Here is a 17,080-nt window from a genome sequence, read left to right on the forward strand (position 1 = left end):
CCTTTGTCAGGACCTTGGGAGATAACACCTACTGTCCCTGCTGGGGCAGTGCTAATTGCTGGAACAACACCTCTTTGTCAGAGCCTTGAGAGACAAGGGCGGGACCCCAGGAATGAAGACACAGCCATCAGCAGAAACGGCAACAGTAAAGGTAAACAGCCTGCCTAGGGACAGTGATGATGATGTCCGAAAAGCGGATTCCTTGCCCCGTGTGCAATAAGCCAATAATTACACACTCAGGAGAGACATTTGCTTCTTTATTTCAGAGCTGCGCAAGCCTGGGTGCTCGGTGGTCTCCCACAAATCAAGCACACCCCTCCAACTTTTCAAGTAGCATTTATACAAACAAATTGCCAGGTTTGCAATTTTCCCTTTTACACTGATGGGTTAGTGATTTCTTCATTGCCCGGGTCCCACCCCTGTCTCTCAAGGTGACAAAGAGGCAGAGGAGTAATTATACTTACTAGCCCTTGATTTCAGTTTGCACACTGATGTTAACAAAAATTCTGCTGCATCCTACCACACCTGTAGACTAGCTGCAGTACTCATCCTAGAAAAAAGCTGAACTAGTAGCAAGTAGATCTAATACATTAAAAAAAAAAAAGCTATAGTTTGGGGGGGGGGGGGGGGTTTGCTCATTCATTTTTCCTGCCATCAGTTGCCTTTAAAGTACCTAGTTTCAGGAAAGGAGAAAAGTGTTGTTCTCTGAGAGGTCTCTCTCTTGTGAAGGATAATTTTACATTTGAGAAGAGTTGCAAAGTTGATTCAGAGAAGTAGGGGCCACAGAACCTGGAGGGAAATGAGAAATCACAAGTCACACGCACCTCTCGGATTTTCTGCCGTACCTAAAAAAAAAAAAAAAAAAAGCATTATGGATTTTCTTTTCCACATTATATGAATCATATGGCAAACTCTCCGTATCTTACTATGGTATGCACCACTCACTCCAATTGCGCAGGACAGCTAGCCGTTAGAAGTCAGAATTCTGTATTCTGTCAAGAACAATCCAAGTGGTATCTTGAGCTACTCTCCAAGGTCTGGTTTCTGAAGCCGGATTGTAGACATGAACTACACAGAAATAGGTACACATTATGCAAACAAAAAGGGCAAGTTCAGTTGGTATTGCATTTCCGGCAATGTGGTATATCCATCGCTTCACAACCATATCCATTCTGTTACAGAACGCTTGAGCAGACAGTTACCCTACCAGCTTCAGGTTTGTCATAATCACCACCCTTTCTTAAAGAAAGAAAAGAGGTTGGCAAATATGCCTGAACCCACCAGTTGCTGCTTTAGCTACACAAAAATAGCGGTACACTCACGATACTGACTTTTTTTTTTTTCATTTTAAGAAAGTGAGATAACTAGGTATGCATTCAGAGTTCACACACACAAAAGAAGTCAGGACTGCAGTTCTCAGGAAGCCCTTTATTCAGTCAAGGCATTAAAGGAGAAACTATTGGCTATTCACCATGCTTTTCTTCTTGAGGTGGTTCATACTGAGCCAGCTGTGGAGTTAAAAAGAGGAACTTAGTTAGTGGCAGCTTTCTCAATAAACTTTCCATATTAAGATAAGTGGAAAAAAACATTTTCTCCCAGTAACGCTGCACTTATCTTGTGCATTCTAATTCACCACTGATATTTATGCAAGTCCATTTTCAAGTTAGACAACAAAATAATCCTTCGCTCAAAACACTGACTTGCTGCACTGTCTAATCCTGCAGCTATAAAAAGGAGGCTTTGCAAATACACTTTTAAACATCAGTCTTGCACTTAGTTTTTAAACTGTTTCTCACTCTGCATCTTAGGAAGTACTTTTCATCAAAAATGGCACCCGATACTGATTAGTATCTTATATTCTTTGACTTTTACCAGAATATGATTGAACGAAGCAGTTGTCATAGCAACAGTATCCAAACCAACATCTCCTGAAATCATTCCAGTTTTCACTATGTTTTCTGGACAGTATGGCCCAGGAAAGTGTGCATTAAAGTACGACCTTTACTTGGAAAGTTATTGCCAAGAATACATTTGCAACTGAAATCAAGTAAACACCTTCATGAAAGACAAGCCCAAGCTTCAAAAAACAGCTCAAATGTTAGGACCGAGCCTCTGGAATTTGCCAGTCTAGTTTTCCCCACTTAAGATTCTTCACTTAGCAATTTGTGGGAGAAGGAAGTCAAAAAATTTTAAACCAAAACAGATTAAAATACCAATGTGTTCCTTGCAGCAATACTTAATTAAATCAAGTCACTAGGCTACTAGCAAGAGCTGCTCAATCAGCATTTTGTGAAACCACAAAAGACTACCAGCATACAAACTGAAGTCCGTTTCCTTTTCCATGAAGGACGTAACTACTCTTCCTCCTCCCACAGACACCAGAATTCCATGAGATTCTGACCAGTAAATGTAAGGAAAAAGAACAGATCACACAACAATCCAACTGAGGTGGAACACCTATTAGGACATGACTCAAGTTACCGATAAATGCATGATTAAAGGGACGTATTTTGTGCGACGGGACTGCTGAAAAAAGGCTAAACGCTGGTCTACTCTGTATTCCTTCAGTGTGAACTTCTATTGTGTTTCAGAAACACAGGTAGAAGATAATGGAAAGAAAGAAACACAAATACATTAATATTGGAAAACAAGTGAAGCAAGAGTGAACGTTCAAAGAGGGACAAAGCTCAAAACACAAGAAGTAAGAGAATAGTGCTTGTGAAACAGTTTTGAGGTACCAATATTTTTCAATTACAAGCCATAGGCTAGTTCTACCGTTTAAGAAATTATGAGGTTGTGGGGTGGGGAATAACAGTTCAAAAAAAAGTTATTTGGTACCAGGAGCTAGCATCAGTGTGCGCTCCGATAGGCAAGTTCCAAAGTCCCTGAAACACAGCACGTCAAGATACGTGTTCTTAGTAAGCAGAAAGTTTCCCTTTTGAAAAAGCAGCAGCAAATACTGCAGGTATACCTCAAAACATATATCAAGTAACCCAAAGATTATGGAACAAGTTTTGACTTCTTTAAAAGATGTTTTTCTTCTGAAGACCCAAGTTAGGGTACTTTCACACATCCACTATCAGTTGCATTTTTAAGTCAACTACATCAAGCAGTCTATTGCAACACCCCCTAAACTTCAGGGTCTTGGCCATTTTTCCTAGTCAGCACAAACAAGTGTGACCACGAGGACTCCCTGGAACCACAGGAATAGGAAAAGAGCTACTGAGAAAGCAAGAGGGCACTCTAGAAGAGAAATAAAAAGGAATAATGCCCCAGAACCCCTTCTCCCCAAACTAAGGCAGCTATGTAAAAGACCTTCCCCCACATACTTTCTATCGCCTACATAAATACAGAACTTGTGGTGGTCTTTTCCTATAAAAAACTGTAGGGAAGTTCATTTATGAGAACAGCCATATTTCTCAAACAAATACACAAAAATCCATAGTGGAACGTAAGCATCGGCTATTATCCCGTACTATACTATAACACTAGAAGCGAGGGTTTGCTTCTTTAATGTTGTCAGGTTTACACTTGGTACTCTGAGGTGGGAGGAAGTTGTCTGCATCTCAGAACTGTTTCAGACAGCCTGGAGACCCATAAAAGCATAGGTTTGCATTAGCTAGCACTTCAGATCCACTCTCTTTGCAGATACAGGCACACCAGAGTTGCTTTAGTTGAAGTGAAAGTTAGTTGTTTTGCATGGATAAGGTGCCTCCACCGGCAAATCAGGTGTAGGGGCACAGAAACTAATATATACTTTTCCTCCCTCAGCCTTTTGAAAGCTTTTATGGTTATATATTAGCCTTTTTTTCCTTTTTTTTTTTTTTTTTTTTTTTTAATTAAAAGAAAGCTCTTGTGGAAGCATGAGCTATATAATATCAAACAATTTAAAAACATCCAGATGGGATCAAATGAAGATATGGGATTAACTGACCCTTAAAAAATATATACATACATGCATATACATGTATGTTAGCAATGCCATATTACAGGAAAAGCCTCTTTCCCATCAAAAAGTCTTCACTAGGTGGAAATCAGGAAAGAGTTAATATTCCTCAGGCACTAGGCTAACAATGCAACAACATTTATTGGTTACTACACTGAAAGAAAGTTAGCTGTATTGTAAGTATCAAAGTATTCTTTTTGTTGTGAAATATGGAACTACTTAGGAACACTACGTAGACTTTTACCTTGCTTTTGAGATTTTTATTCTCTTCCAACACAGCTTCATATTTTTCTTTCATCTCTGCCACCTCACAGCGAAGTGCCTCTATTTCTGGATTTTCAGGAGCTGAAGCTCCTAGACGATGTTTCAGAAAGCTGATATTTAGATGTTAAGTATTTCTTCAGTTAGACAGCATAACTGGATTTTAGTTTTAACGTGCGATTAAGTTGGTGCTGGAATAAACATGCCAGAAATTGCATTAAACCATTCACATTACTACCGTATTTTTTATCCTGCAGGAGTAAGTTACAAAAATAAGAAAGCTTTTAAATTTGTCAGCAAATTCCTAAAATAAAGGCATCACTGAATACAAGACAAATGCGAATGTTTTGCTACACCCACCTTATTTTTTTTAATGCAAAGGACGGTAGCATATCAGCTTATGTTTTGAAGAGTAAAAAAAAAAGAAAAAAGAATAAGCAACGGGAGAAGAAATAGCCAAAAAAGCAGGCTGCTTAGAAACAGCAAGAAACAAAAGCTTTGCTTTTTTTTTTTTTTTTTTTTGCCCTTTTGTGTTAAAAATAAAAGAGAGAGAGAGAGAGAGACAGACAGACAGACAGACACACCAGTGTCAGGAAATAGAAGAGACATCAGAAACCACAGATACAGTATGTAATCAAGTCTGATGTTGCGGGTCTCCTACAACATTCTGTAATAGCCTGAAACTTATTTTTGTAACTGCTGTCATACTGATGTGCATGGCTCTCTTACATCCTGCCAGAGTTCCTGTTAGCTCTCTGCCCAGAGAGGTTCTTAGCCAAGAGCAATTTTACATGTGCTTGTAAAACTGTTCGGTGATAAATGGCAGCCAGCAACAGAAAAACACCGGTTTGGAAATATCAGCAGCCTTAAGGTTGTTAGAAGCAGCTAGTTCAGCTTAAGAGGAGTTTCCAATCATCTGCTGTACTTTGTTGATCAAGAGCCACTTGCAAGACTGCTATTATTAACTAAAAACATGCAAGAGTTATGTTCTAAGTTTAAGTCGTCCGTACAAGTCTCTCCAGTCCATCTAGGAGTCAAAAATAATTTTGCATTAAGTCTCTATGAACAGTTCATAGAAGAGAAAAAGGATACTCCAGTGCACTGTTCGGTTTCTCTGGCTCTTCATATAAGGCTACCAACACTGGAAATAAAAAGCATTCAGCAATCGCAAGCAGTACACGAAACTTAAGTTTCAGAGCATGTACCAACAGTCAGAAACAGTCAGAAGGCATACAAGTTTGAGTTCCACATTTATAAAAAACTTCTGTTTAACTAGATTTTCACCCATTTCCTTTGACTGTACAGGCATACCTCACTTTATCGTGCTTCACTTCATTGCGCTTCGCAGATATTGCGGTCTTTACAAATTGAAGGTTTGTGGCAACCCTGCGTCAACCTCAGAAGGCTCAGGTGACGGTTAGCATTTTTTTAAGCGATAGATTATGTACTTTTTTTTTTTTAGACATAATGCTATTGCACACTTGATAGACTACAGTATAGAGTAAACATAACCTTTATATGCATTGGGAAACCAAAAAATTAACGTGACTCGCTTTATTGCAATATTCGCTTTATTGCGGTGGTCTGGAACCGAACCCGCAACATCTCTGAGGTATGCCTGTATAAGTACAGTAACAGCTACTCAGAAGTTGCATCGATTCCCCTACCCACAGCATTAGGCTGTTCTAGCTCAGAACACAGAAACGAACAGCCTGGACAAATGTGGCATTTTCCACGTGCAACTATAGCATTAGCTCTCATCACCAAAATGGGAATTCCAACTATTTTGAGACTCTCACTTCAGAAACTATTATTTCTGCTTAGGCTAGATCTTTGAACCGCAAGACATCAGCAGCACTTCTGTAACTTTCAGTATAAAAGCAAACCTCCACCGAACACCTACAATTAGACAACTAAATGGCTACTGTCAGAGTACACGGGGTTCATCACTTCAGTAATCATCTTTATGGATCTGGGTTCTGTTGGACAGAGTGCCAGGCAGGTCAGGCACAAGCATCAGTATCCTGACAGTTTAAATAAAACAAGCCATATACATACCAACTCCATATATGGAATACTCAGTCCCGTGAATCATTAGAAAATTCCCAAATATATACTTGCCCCAAATGCACACACATAGCCATAGACGCTGTTTGCTTTTATAAATATTTTCTGAGTAATATTTACGGGGGACTTAGGTGTCCTTCTCCCAGCTTCTGATGTCCAAACTGCACAGCTACATTAGTTTAAAACCAATCACCTAAGTTAGAAACAAAAATAGTACGCCGCTGCTTGGAAGATGCGTTTTGCCATCACAGAGGATGCTTAGTACCGATACATCTACAAAGAAATCGAGTATTACATACGCTCTAGGCCAACAGTCTTAAGCACAAAACCCATTTGCTTGACACACTAGATTCGTCATTCTCTTTTTAAACAGCATACTTTTCAAGCAGAGATGTTAATGGGCTTTAACATACTATTTGAAGGGAAAAAAAAGAGAACAGAAGAACTTAAAGGATATTGGGCCATACAGAAAGTCAGAGGAGGCTTAAAGCATAGCATAAGTATTTGCCCTTCTCAGATATGGATACTTAGTCATTTAAATTCACAAGATTTCAGAGAAGCTCCAAGTTCTACTCAAGAAAGGATCTTTTTAAATAGAACGCTTAGAATAGAGACCACTCTATGTTTTGCCTCAAGCATTCTGGCCATGCAAGACCCCCAAATAATTCTGTTTCCAAGAGCAAGCATAGAGAGAAGTGCTCTGGTCGCATGAGAGAAGTCTCCAACGCGACAGGGAGAGGAGAAGGGAACCGCCTTTACGTTACTCCAGTATTTCCACCCTTCCCGTAACAGCCTGTCCAAAGGCAATAAACGCACGAACTCCCAGCAACGCAGTCAGCTCGCCGGAGCTGGCTGGCCACGTCTCCCCGCACGCACGGCGCGCCGCCCCGGCGCCCAGCCCGGCCCAGCTTCGCTGCCGCACGGCGCTCCCGGGCGAGCGCTGCCGCTGGCGGCCGCGGAGGGAGCTGCGGCCGGGCCTCGCCCCCCCGCGCGGAAGCGGCGCGGCGCGGCCCAGGCCCGGCACTTACCCCTGGTGAGCGTGTCCAGCACCCCCGACTTCTCCAGGTACCGGCGGAACTGCTCCCGCTTGAAGTCCGCGGCGTTGGGAAGGATGTGCACAGGTCAGAGCGCCGCGCCGTGCCGGGCCCCGCCCCGCCCCGCTCCGCTCCGCGCCCCTCCCGGCCCGGCCCGGCCCGCCGCCGAGACGGCACGGCGAGCTGGGCTAGGCGGGACCTGGCCCGCTCCGCGGCCTCCTGGCGACGCGGCGGCGGCCGCCGGGGCCCGCGCGCTCCCTCCTACCTTGTAACGCGACATCGAGCCCGCCCAGCTCCAACGCCAACGGCGCCTGCGCGCCTGCGCCCTCGGCCTTTACGGCTCGAGGGCTTCCCGGCGGTCACCATGGCGACGGGGCCTGCGGCCAGGCCCGGCCCGGCCCTCCGCCTCGCACTGACTCCGCCCGCCCGCCCGCCCGCCCGCGCCGCCCCCGCGCGCCGCTCGGCGCTTCGCCCGGCGCGGGCCCCGGCCGCCCTCCCCGCTCCGAGGGGCATCGAAGAGCCACGCGCCGTGAAATCTTCCCGTCCAAAAGCAAGTCCACTTCCCCGGGCCTATCTGTAAAGTAGGAATAATTATGTTTTTTTCTTTTGGTGAGACACAGCGATACCAACGGACAAAAAATCCGGTTCTTGTTGTCACCATAAAAAAGAACCTATTTTACAATGTTATGCCTGCAGTTTCAGGGTCTTTTTCCACTTCTTTTTCTTCAGTGTCTCCGGTTTGCACTGGAATAAAATTAAAATTTCCTATTGGCAAGGCACTGCGATGAAACAGTTTTTGACACATGTCCCCTCCCCCCAAAGAAAAAAGCAAATAAAAATCCCCTATCGACAGCAGGAAGAAAACAGATTATTTGGTATCTTATCTTTAACCAACAGAACTTTGAATGACAAATTCTGTTTGTGAGCATCTGAATGCTAATGTTTCTATTATTTAGATAGTGGAAGAAGAGTGCATTAAATACTAGGCTTTTTAATACAGGCACATTAAATGCAAATATGCATTAACACAAACTTATGTGCCCACTGAAAATTTTACACCAGAAGATGCAAAGAGTAAAGCTACAATAGCAGTATTAATTTGGATATATATTTTTAGACTGTGTTTGTGTCTAATTTTGTTCAGTTTAAATATTATCGCCTGTAGTTTTAATCCTTGTATTTCGCTAGGCCCGAAGTTTTAACTTGGACTTTCCTTACTTTGCCTAATATGTGGATTTATAGGATTTACATTTTCCTCTTTAGGTGCAAGGGTAATGGAAAAGCTTATACACTGGGGTTTAAGTCATCTTTTTATTAAAAAAAAAAAGTAAATACAGTGTTTAAAGGTTGCTTAGCTAATAAGCAAAGCTGTACACAACTTTGTTATCTATGTGAAAGAGCTGGTTAAAGTTGAATAATTTAGCTACCCTTCAAAGTAGCTGTTACTTATGTTGCGATGTCCAGTCATTCTCGCAGCATTCACTGGTGTTATTTACTTGTTAATTCACACTAAATTTGAAGATCAGCGGGGGCGCACCTGCTGCTGGCATTACTTGACAACGATATTCGCCTAGACGGAGGGAAAGGCTGAGGACTGTCGCAATTTCTACTTTGTTTGGATTCTGAGCTCACCTCTCCGATGGAGTCGGGAGCGTCTGGTCGGCTGAGGTTTTTTGAGTCTGTTTTGGAAGTAGCATGGCTTTTGCTCGCACTGAAACTGCTCGGTCTTCTGTCACCATTCTTTTGGAGAGAATTTGTTGAGGGCCCTGCACTCTCAACCACTGCAGAGCAGTTCCATGAGGTGCTGACTCCACGTTGTCTTCCTAAACTGTTAATAGGAAGGGGATCAGACTGCAGTGAAGTTTGAGATGGCGTTTCAGCAAAGCTTCTCAAGCACATGCTTGAAGCTGCATCTGCACTCTGAGTACAAACAAGGAAATGTTTCTTTTCAGCTTCTTTTTGAGAATCATTTTCTTCAGTAATTAGCTCCCTAATTAAGCCTTCATTATTATTTGTGCTAGTATTTTGAATCTGATTGTCTAAAGCATTTGTAGCTGGCCTCTGCTCTGGCAGTTTATTTTCCTGATTGTGATGGGCGTAATTGTTGCTACTTTCTGCACGGTTATTCTGAATAGACTGAAACACGGCACGTTCAAAAGGTGTAACCAGTAAGTGCAGAAGGAAGAGTTTTTTGTGGAGTTGCAGATATTCCCAAAGGAGAGCGTGGTATTGCAGAGTATTTCTTAGATTTATTTACGTAGAAGTCATCGAGGTCATCCTTGTTTTTATCCTGTCCACAGAGTCCCATTTTAATTTTTCTGAATCCTAGGTGGATAATTTCTAAGATGTTTAAGAGCAATGACACAGTTGCTATTGACTGCATAAATAATATGAACACTGTCTTTTCTGTTGGTCTTGATACAAAGCAGTCAACTATGTTTGGACATGGATCTCTCTGACATTTATAAAGGGGATCTAGCTGAAAACCATACAGAAGATACTACCCAATCATAAAGCCGGCTTGCACTGCAGATCTAGTAAAAATACGTATCGCGTAAGTGCAGACCAAAGAGCCTCTCAGGGGTGCTTTGTTTAGCTTTCTTTGATCCAACTGCCGGAGTTCTCTCTCCAGCCTTTTTCGATTTTCAGTCATTTCTAATTCAGTGCTTTCAAGTTCCACTCTGACCTGAGCTTTCTTTTTTTGCCTCTCTTTTTCTAAGGCTCTTAGTCTGTATAAAGCATGACCCATATACACCAAGGAAGGGGAAGACACGAATACAACTTGCAAGACCCAATATCTTATTAGAGAGATAGGAAAGGCCTCATCATAGCACACATTTCTGCAACCAGGTTGCTCGGTGTTGCATATAAATTCTGGTTGTTCATCATTCCAAACATCCTCAGTTGCCACCCCAAGAACAAGCATTCGAAATATGAAGAGGATAGTTAGCCAAATCTTTCCAATAATAGTAAAATGAATGTGGACCTCCTCTAAAATGCCACCGAGGAAATTCCAGTCTCCCAGGGTCATTCTGCCATCTTAACACTAAAATGTATGAGAGAAAAAAGAAACATCGCATATTGTAAAAGCTGCAGTCCTTCCTTAATGTATTACCAAGAAAATTCCGCTAGAAGAACCATCATCAGTACTTTTTTAAGATAAATGAATTTAAAAAAATGACACTTTCTTTACAAAAATCTGCAACGTTAAAGGTCCGTGGCATCCAATGAAAAGTTATAACCCCTGCCATCTTCCATCTGTGTGAGCCAATTTCATATTTTAAAACAGTTTATTTCACTAAGGGAGCAATTACAGGAATGCAAGCTTTGCACATTGAACTTATATTTGCTAGGGATGGAGGGAGGAGAAAATCAATCTGTTGTTCAGTTTGCTATGGCTCCTAGCACAATTTAATTATAGCCAAATTATTATTTCCAGTGAAAGAATCTTGTTAACAAAAAGCTAGAAATGAAATAAATACAGAGTTCTGACTTCTTTCAGATTATTTTCTCTTTCCCCTTTCCAGCCCCTTTTCTTCCAAACTGTCAGAACAATCTCAGCTTCAGACTGTTGTCAACCGACAGAAGATGGTTTATACTTTTATTCGGGGAAGACATTTCTTATGGAAATTTATGTCACCACAAATGGATTCAGAATATGCACCGTAGCCAAACCCACTTGGCTAATGAATGGCACAACTATAGATATAGATTTTCTGTGAGCGCATCTATCGAGGCATCGGTATTCTTCTTCACTCTTTTAATCAGTGGCTATAAAAGTACTAACTTTCAGATGAAATTTTAGTTTATTTGCATATCTCAACAGCAAAGAACACTCAGCTTGCCTGTGCAAAAGTTAAGAAGGTACACCCTTACAAATACTATGCAATGTACATTTTTGCTGAAAATCTCTTCTATTGGAACAGCTTCTCATCGTACTTGTGATGTAAAAACTCAGCAATAGTGTTTTTGATCCCTCCGAGCTGCCCCGCTTTCCATACGCAGCATCTGTCCTTCTATTCTACAGTTCTTGACCTCTCATTTATTCTCCTTATGCCATCTTTCTTGTCATACTGACTTAAAATATCCCTAAACCTCACAACTGTTCTATTCTACTTTTCCAGTCCATTTAATTCAGTATTTCTCTTTAGGAGCAAGTCATTAGAAATGGAACCGAGGTTCCCCCTTCATAATGGTACGATTCTATTGTGTCTCCATACAAGATGGTGAAGAGGGAGCTACTGGAACCAAATGTATACTCCCTATCCTAAATTGCTCTTCACCGAGTTTAAAAAGGAAAAGATTCATGCGGAAGAGGAAGAAGCGGAACAGTCGTGGCAGAAGTTTTGGAGACCGGAGGTACGTTGTTACAGTAAACGACACCTTTAAAGAGTCTTCCTGGCAGCTGTGGATAGACTGCAGCTTGTAAGCTGAGCTGATGCAAAAATATATTTAACATAGCTTTAACTGAAAATTTCTTGAGCCGATCAGACCATTACAGTACATGTTGGGAGTGATGGCAGGCTGGGGAACACACTTTTGAATGTTTCGCAGCCTGGCAAATGCTTGCAAAAATGTTGTGGGGAAGGGATGGAAACAGGCATCCTTTTTGAAAAAGGAGGATAGGGAAGGAAATTTCCTTTTTTTCTGTGCAAAGATGTTCCTGGAGCTAGTATCGGCACCATAAGGGCCAAGGATATGGACTTGTTACGCAGACCTGGTAATAATGTGTTACTTCCGCTGCTAGGATCGATAATAGCTGAGAAGTATATCTACCGCTGTAACACTCCTTTAGGTTATTCTCATCAGTGCACTGCGACAGTGTATTACTGATACAAACAGCCTGTATAGGATAAATAAACTTCCTCTGCTGAAAACTCAAAACAGCGAATCAATATCTTTGAATTTTGGTGCTGAAGATCAGTCGATAGATCATGTCCGATTTCATAGTTAAATGACAGCTAACCCAGAAGTAATCGATCGTTTCTGCAAGCTATTGGTTTGTCTACGGAGAGCCATTTCTAATAAGTGCTTAAAGCAAGTTTCTAAACACGTATTTCTGCCAGAAGAATTTTACTGTTGGTTAAAAAGATTCTTAATCCGTTGAAGTGGCTTCTCCCCCCTCCCATCCCTGACGCTGAAGCGATCTTTGTTTGAAAATCTTAAGTATTAGATGAGAATGAACTATGGATTCTGAGGAGCTACTTGTTTTGTAAAAGATTTATGTTAAGAGGAACATTTAACAATGTGCACATAATATTCAAAAATGCATTATCTCATTTAAAAAGGTATTTCGGTCAAATGACATCTTGACAAGTCCGTTGGGAAAATTCAGAAAATTCATTCGAGTGCCGATGCCAATTTTGCAGCGGTGATGCTGCTCTTTTACTTTAGCCCAGATATTCTGTGAATATTTATGGAACTGTCATACCAACATTCAGTATTTATTAACAAAATACTTAGTGATGCAAGAACAAAATACTCAGTTTTCTCCCAGGTCTAGAAGCTAGCTTGCTTGCTTTTTGGGTTGCTTGTTTTTGATATTAAATATCCCCCAAACTTTATCTAACTGCTATATTGATTATGTTTTCTTAGCTCAAGGTCAAACACCATAAAAATCATTCCGTCATGGAAAAATTCTCTTAAGATCAAGAGCTTTTTGCTCCTGCTCATCAATAATGTGCACTTTATAATGTACAACTGATTTTTGTTTTCTGCTGTATTTGTCTGACCCACAATGGCCATCTAGATAACTAGGGGCACAAACATCACTTTGATATATTCGGGATAATGCAGACTCACTCCTATCATTTTCTTTCAATAGTGAATTTAGGATCACAAATAATAAACTGCAATAATGAGTAATTTGGATGACCATACAACTCAGTATTGTCTTTACGAGTGCAAAATCTAGCAGTAGTGTTTGAAGGCAGACCACAGAATAACGTTTAAAGGCAAAGGCATGCATTCTTCACCTTTGACTGTTTTCCGTGCTAGTTTATAAAATCACTTTTTATTTCTAAGATATACGTGCGGTTTGGTAGGTGCAGATTTGTATTTTCACTTACACGAGCATTATTTGAGAAGACTTGCAAACTTTTATCCAAAAGTGTTTTTTTTTTCACCTCAAATGACTTATTTTTAAACTTATATGGCACACAGCGTTTCCACTTAGACTTCCCTTAAGCTGACGACATTTAAAGTCCCATCCATACCACTACAAAACATCCAATCTGATGAGCCTCAGCACATTTAAAGAAAAGACTGTTGCTTTTCACTGAAAGATGCAGCTGGATAACTGCATTAGCATGGGTTGTTTTTGAGCAGGAGAGAATGGGAGATGATAGGGTATGGCGCTTTTGGAGAAGCTGTGGAGGATGAGTTTGTGTGGAACTTGTAAAAGAGTGAGGTTTGCTTTAGAGTCAGTAAGAAAGGTTTGGATATTTTCCCCAAAATAGCAAAGGCAAAGGGAAAAATATATATATATCTGATTAGGACAAGAAGAAAAAATACTCGAAAAGTTCAAGAGGCAATGAAAGCAGTCAAAGAAAAGCTCTGAAGTCCTCCACCCTTTCGTAAGGATCCGGAGGCTCTTCTGTATAAAACCGTTACCTAACACGGACGATCCTGAGGACTAGAGAAGCAGACAAAGAGAAGAGAATTCAGATAGGATTTAAGGATGTGGGAAGGAAGGAGAAAATGCACCCACCTGCTGAAAAGGGGTATCTAGACAGCAGATCCAGAGGTTTGAAGTAGGACCCCGAAAGCCAACAACCGTGCAGACAAAGCAGAAGGGACTAGTTAACAGAGAAAAGAGCTGTAAAACAGCCTGGCCACACTAAAGGAGTACGAGAAATGTACAAAACCTGAAAATATTATAAAAAGAAAGACAGCCCCACAGGAGGCTGGAGACAACACTAGAGAGAACTACAGCCTGATGAAAACAGAGACAAAACACTGAAGAGCTAAAGAAAGAATGTAAGGAAAAGCAATGGAGGGGACTAGAAATTTGCAGTTATACAGGTAAGAGGCATCCTGTGATCAGAGTTTTCTTATTAAAAAGGATAAAATAGAGCAATAAAATGGATCCTGAGAATGGAGGCTATGTTGACTTTCAGAAGCAAGGGTACAAGATGTGCACCTCAGGCTGAGAGGTCTCTGCAGGAAGAGGCTTTGGATCCTCCTCCAAGGTGAGACGGGTGTCACTGCAAGGTCCCATTGGAGAAGACCTTTGCAGCACGACAGAGAATCTAGAGAAACACAAGCAACTGCGGTGACTTAATGCAGCCAATTGTCTAATTTCAACATCTGAGCAGATGGGGCTTTGACGTGAAAAATACCAAGAAATATTTCATTGGCTGTTTAACTGTGGCATATCGCATTATACCTTGTAAAATAGCCTTTGTTTTTCTGATTATTCTTTGGGATCTTCCAAAATAAGAAAAGGATACTGAGAAAGTACCCCCAAATAATATTTAGTGATACTGTACAAGGTAGTTAGTAATACAAAATGAGCAACAGTGATTATTTAAAAGCAACCACAATTCATCATTTAACTTACCAATCTATAAAATAGTTTGAAAGTTTATATAAGAATTTAGAGACATTATTTGCTTACTTATATTTTACGCAAGATTTGCTTGCTGCCTCCCTTAATGTTTTCGTTAATAGTTCTCTTGTGGTAGGTGGAACTTAGTTTGCCAGAGAAAGAGACATTGAGAAATACAGCCAATATCACAAAGAGAAAATAAGCAGGAACGGTGACCCAAAATCTCAGATCCTTTATAAAATTTTTTAACAAAGCAGCTGCAAATAATATAGCCTGTGGACATCCCAGCTACACCTGCTACATAAGCCACAAAAGACACCTCCCCCCCCCAAGAGGAAAGTAAACTTAACTTACATTTCAAAGTAATGGGGTTTTAGCACTAATCACAAGAATTAAATGCACTCAGTAAATTTTGCTTTAACCTCAGCACACAGCTGAGTAGCAGGAATAGAATCTTTATTTATCTTCATGTGTTTAGAAGTAACCTTCTGTGCTGCAGAGGTAGTTTTGCACTGTCACAGCAAGTTGTCCCGCCCTGCTAACTTTCTTCTGGGACCGGGTCAAGACTGAGTTCCTCAAAGCCTCCAGCCCCCTTAAAAGTTTTAACCTGCTAGCTGGGAACAAGAAAATTTCTCTTTCTCAGTATTCACCTTTTGACATTCCCATTATTGCAAGGAAGAGTCGAGTGAAAAGAAGAAAAACCCAGATCAAAGCAACAACAAAAAAACCCCACAACCTTCATTCCAGAGTCAAATTTGCAATGAGAATCTTTGAGTCTGTTCTTGTCCAATTCCAGTTGGACATAACTCAAGAATTTCATTTTTTTCCCCATTGCTTTAACTTTTTTACTTTGTACTTTAGCTGACTCTGAAAGCACAGCCTCTGACCACTGCTGAACCACAAAATTAAATTAAAGCACAGGGAGTAAACAGGGAGAAGAAATGGATGGGTTCTGTGGATTTCTCTGTCAGCTGCTGTTCCCGTGATCATCTTATCTTATCCTGCGCTACGAGAAGAGCCGTTGGGAGGTGGAGTCACTTTAACATCGGATCAGACTGCTGTGTCCTCTCAACAAGTAGTAGAAAATTAGATCAATAGCATGAGCCCATTCTTTGCTAAGCAGCTGGATTGCTGAATTAATCTGTAGTACGGAAACTAAGCTGTTTTTTAATCTTCTGCTGTCCCACTATGAAGTTAAACAGCAATGCCTGAAACCAGCATAGATCAGTGCAGATGCTGGGCTTCATAGGCATTTAGTTTACCGCTGTTATATGCATCTAGCAGCTAAGTCAGACATTTGCGACGAAAATCGTTATCAGCCTTGGAATTACCTGTGTCTAGCAAAAAGGAAAATCTCAGGCGGGACAGAGATTTTCTAAAATGGGTGTTTAATTTTTCATTCTTCCCTATCTCTATCATATAGTGTCACTTTTCCAGGTAAAGTATAATAGCAGCACTTCTCCTGAAGTTTCATATCAAGGCTCCTAGAGAGCAGTGGCAGTCAATAGAATGAAGAGAATATGTTTTTGAGCTGGTGTGAGCTGTTTTAAAAACTGCCTACTGGTATAGGGATTTATTTATTTATTTTTCAATTTAAATAGATTGACAGTCCTCACCCTGAACCTATAGGAAGGCAATGAGAAAAATTTGCTCTTTTTTTTTTCCTTGTATTTGCTAATTGTACTAAATTAGTTTACTGATGGAAAACAAATTATATAAACCTGTATGGATGGTTCCAAATCACTGAACATTGCAGGTGAAAGGGATCGTTGGTGACTGCATTCAAAAAAGTCATTGTTATGCTGCACAGCCGCAGGCTTCATGCGTCTTTGGTAGTAAATAAACTGAAACATTTCACTCTAGCAAATGCAGTTCAGCGATTTCATAGACCTGGAATAAATGTTTTGTCATAATATCTATTTTCCATTTATACAGTGCTAGTTCCACTCCCTTTTCCCCTACTTCAAACTTGGTCTGTTTGAAAGTTTGGTGGTTTTAACTGAGTCCAAGTGATACATACCAATCTTCTGATCCTGAAGTGGGAGCCATAAAATGGGATGTCAGATGGGCTGCAGCACGATAGAGTGATGTACTTCATTCATGGACTCTCTCGTGTGCTCAGGAAGCACAGTGATGAGAGTAGTATCAGTGTCTGTCTACAGAAACAGACAGACATAATGAAGGTTTGATGCCGTTTGTAATTTCAGTGGCTTCCTGACCATT

At 40.9% G+C, this 17,080-nt stretch overlaps 1 protein-coding gene and 1 pseudogene across 1 annotated transcript; both read right to left on the reverse strand.

The window, feature by feature from the left end:
* Nucleotides 1-1,273: 1,273 nt before the first annotated feature.
* On the reverse strand, nucleotides 1,274-7,588 carry LOC112985209 (c-Myc-binding protein). The gene is made up of 5 exons (XM_064503915.1): nucleotides 7,574-7,588; nucleotides 7,303-7,381; nucleotides 5,300-5,348; nucleotides 4,191-4,320; nucleotides 1,274-1,508 (listed from the first exon to the last, which is right to left on the reverse strand). The coding sequence occupies exons 1-5, from the start codon at nucleotides 7,586-7,588 to the stop codon at nucleotides 1,464-1,466; spliced, it is 318 nt and encodes a 105-aa protein (XP_064359985.1). The 3' UTR covers nucleotides 1,274-1,463.
* A 1,171-nt stretch (nucleotides 7,589-8,759) lies between these two features.
* Nucleotides 8,760-10,339, reverse strand: LOC135326015 (gap junction alpha-9 protein-like; annotated as a pseudogene).
* Between the last annotated feature and the right edge of the window lie 6,741 nt (nucleotides 10,340-17,080).

This window comes from Dromaius novaehollandiae, unplaced genomic scaffold (assembly GCF_036370855.1).
Source record: "Dromaius novaehollandiae isolate bDroNov1 unplaced genomic scaffold, bDroNov1.hap1 HAP1_SCAFFOLD_95, whole genome shotgun sequence".
Taxonomy (NCBI): Eukaryota; Metazoa; Chordata; class Aves; order Casuariiformes; family Dromaiidae; genus Dromaius; species Dromaius novaehollandiae.

What these genes read in the sequence shown, in the direction of transcription:
- LOC112985209 (XM_064503915.1), bottom strand. An exon ending in GCTGGACACGCTCACCAGGG is followed by an intron (nt 5,349 to 7,302) that starts GTAAGTGCCGGG and finishes TTTTATTTCCAG; the next exon opens with TGTTGGTAGCCTTATATGAA. An exon ending in AAACCGAACAGTGCACTGGA is followed by an intron (nt 4,321 to 5,299) that starts GTATCCTTTTTC and finishes TCTAAATATCAG; the next exon opens with CTTTCTGAAACATCGTCTAG.